At 41.5% G+C, this 949-nt stretch overlaps 1 protein-coding gene across 1 annotated transcript in view; it reads left to right on the top strand.

Moving 5' to 3' along the window:
- Positions 1-949, top strand: part of LOC102208411 (uncharacterized) — a 12,988-nt gene that overhangs the window by 6,833 nt on the left and 5,206 nt on the right. The window contains exons 5-6 of the mRNA XM_013908002.1: positions 93-305; positions 666-745. Of these exons, the coding sequence (XP_013763456.1) occupies positions 93-305; positions 666-745 (293 nt within the window). The remainder of the gene's footprint in view (positions 1-92; positions 306-665; positions 746-949) is intronic.

Genomic DNA, 949 nt, shown 5'->3' with positions numbered 1-949 from the left:
CAGCAACAACCCCATAATAGCTGCAGAGTGGAGCAGAGTTGACTTGGAGCCAAAATATGTCCTTTATTATCAGGACTACAAGCTTTTTCCAGATTACCACCAGCATCCATCTTTTAAGGACCGGGTGCATCTGAAGGACAGACAGATGACGGATAAAGACATGTCTTTGATTCTGAAGAATGTGACAATTAATGACACTGGAACATACGAGTGTTATGTGGCCCAGAGAGGAGTGAACCGCAGGAAGAGAGCCAGTCTGGATAGTTACCCCATCAGCACCACCTACCTGAGTGTTGTTCCTCAAAGTGAGTTGGTAGAGTTCAGTTTGTTAGTATAGATGAAGTTGCTTCCTGGTTCTTGATGTCTGATGTTTCTGAGGAGAATAAAAGTCAAAAGCTTGGATCTTTGTAGTTGTACTTTATACTTTAAAACTGGCTACAGCCTGTAGAAAAGAGGTGATTAACTACTGTTCTTCCTAAATGTTTATAGTAACTTAAACAAAGTAGGTAAAGGGCTGCATGTTGAAGAACTAGTTGAAACATGAGACATATACATATATAGCATTGGGCCTTTTTCTTGGTTTGTATTTTTTTTGTCTGTGATTGGCTGTTGTAGTTATCAGTTAGTTCTTTAACCTCTCTGCTCTTTGTTGTTTCCTCTTTCAGGCCAGAAAAACATCACAGCTGAGTCCGGACAGAACGTCACTCTGACATGTCGAGCTCCAAACAACAACATCATACCAGCTGTAGAGTGGAGCAGACGTGACTTGAAGGCACAATATGTACTTTGGTACTGGGAAAAAGAGTTTGTTTCATATTATCAGCATCCCTCTTTTAAGAACCGGGTGGATCTGCAGGACAGACAGATGAAGGATGGAGTCATGTCTTTGATTCTGAAGGATGTGACGACTGCTGATAGTGGAACATACGAGTGTTGCATCATCCAGGAA

This window comes from Pundamilia nyererei, unplaced genomic scaffold, assembly GCF_000239375.1.
Source record: "Pundamilia nyererei isolate P.nyererei 1_Seehausen unplaced genomic scaffold, PunNye1.0 scaffold00760, whole genome shotgun sequence".
In the NCBI taxonomy this organism is placed as follows: Eukaryota; Metazoa; Chordata; class Actinopteri; order Cichliformes; family Cichlidae; genus Pundamilia; species Pundamilia nyererei.
Note: the sequence above shows the minus strand (reverse complement) of the source record. Positions and strands in the feature narration are given on the sequence as shown.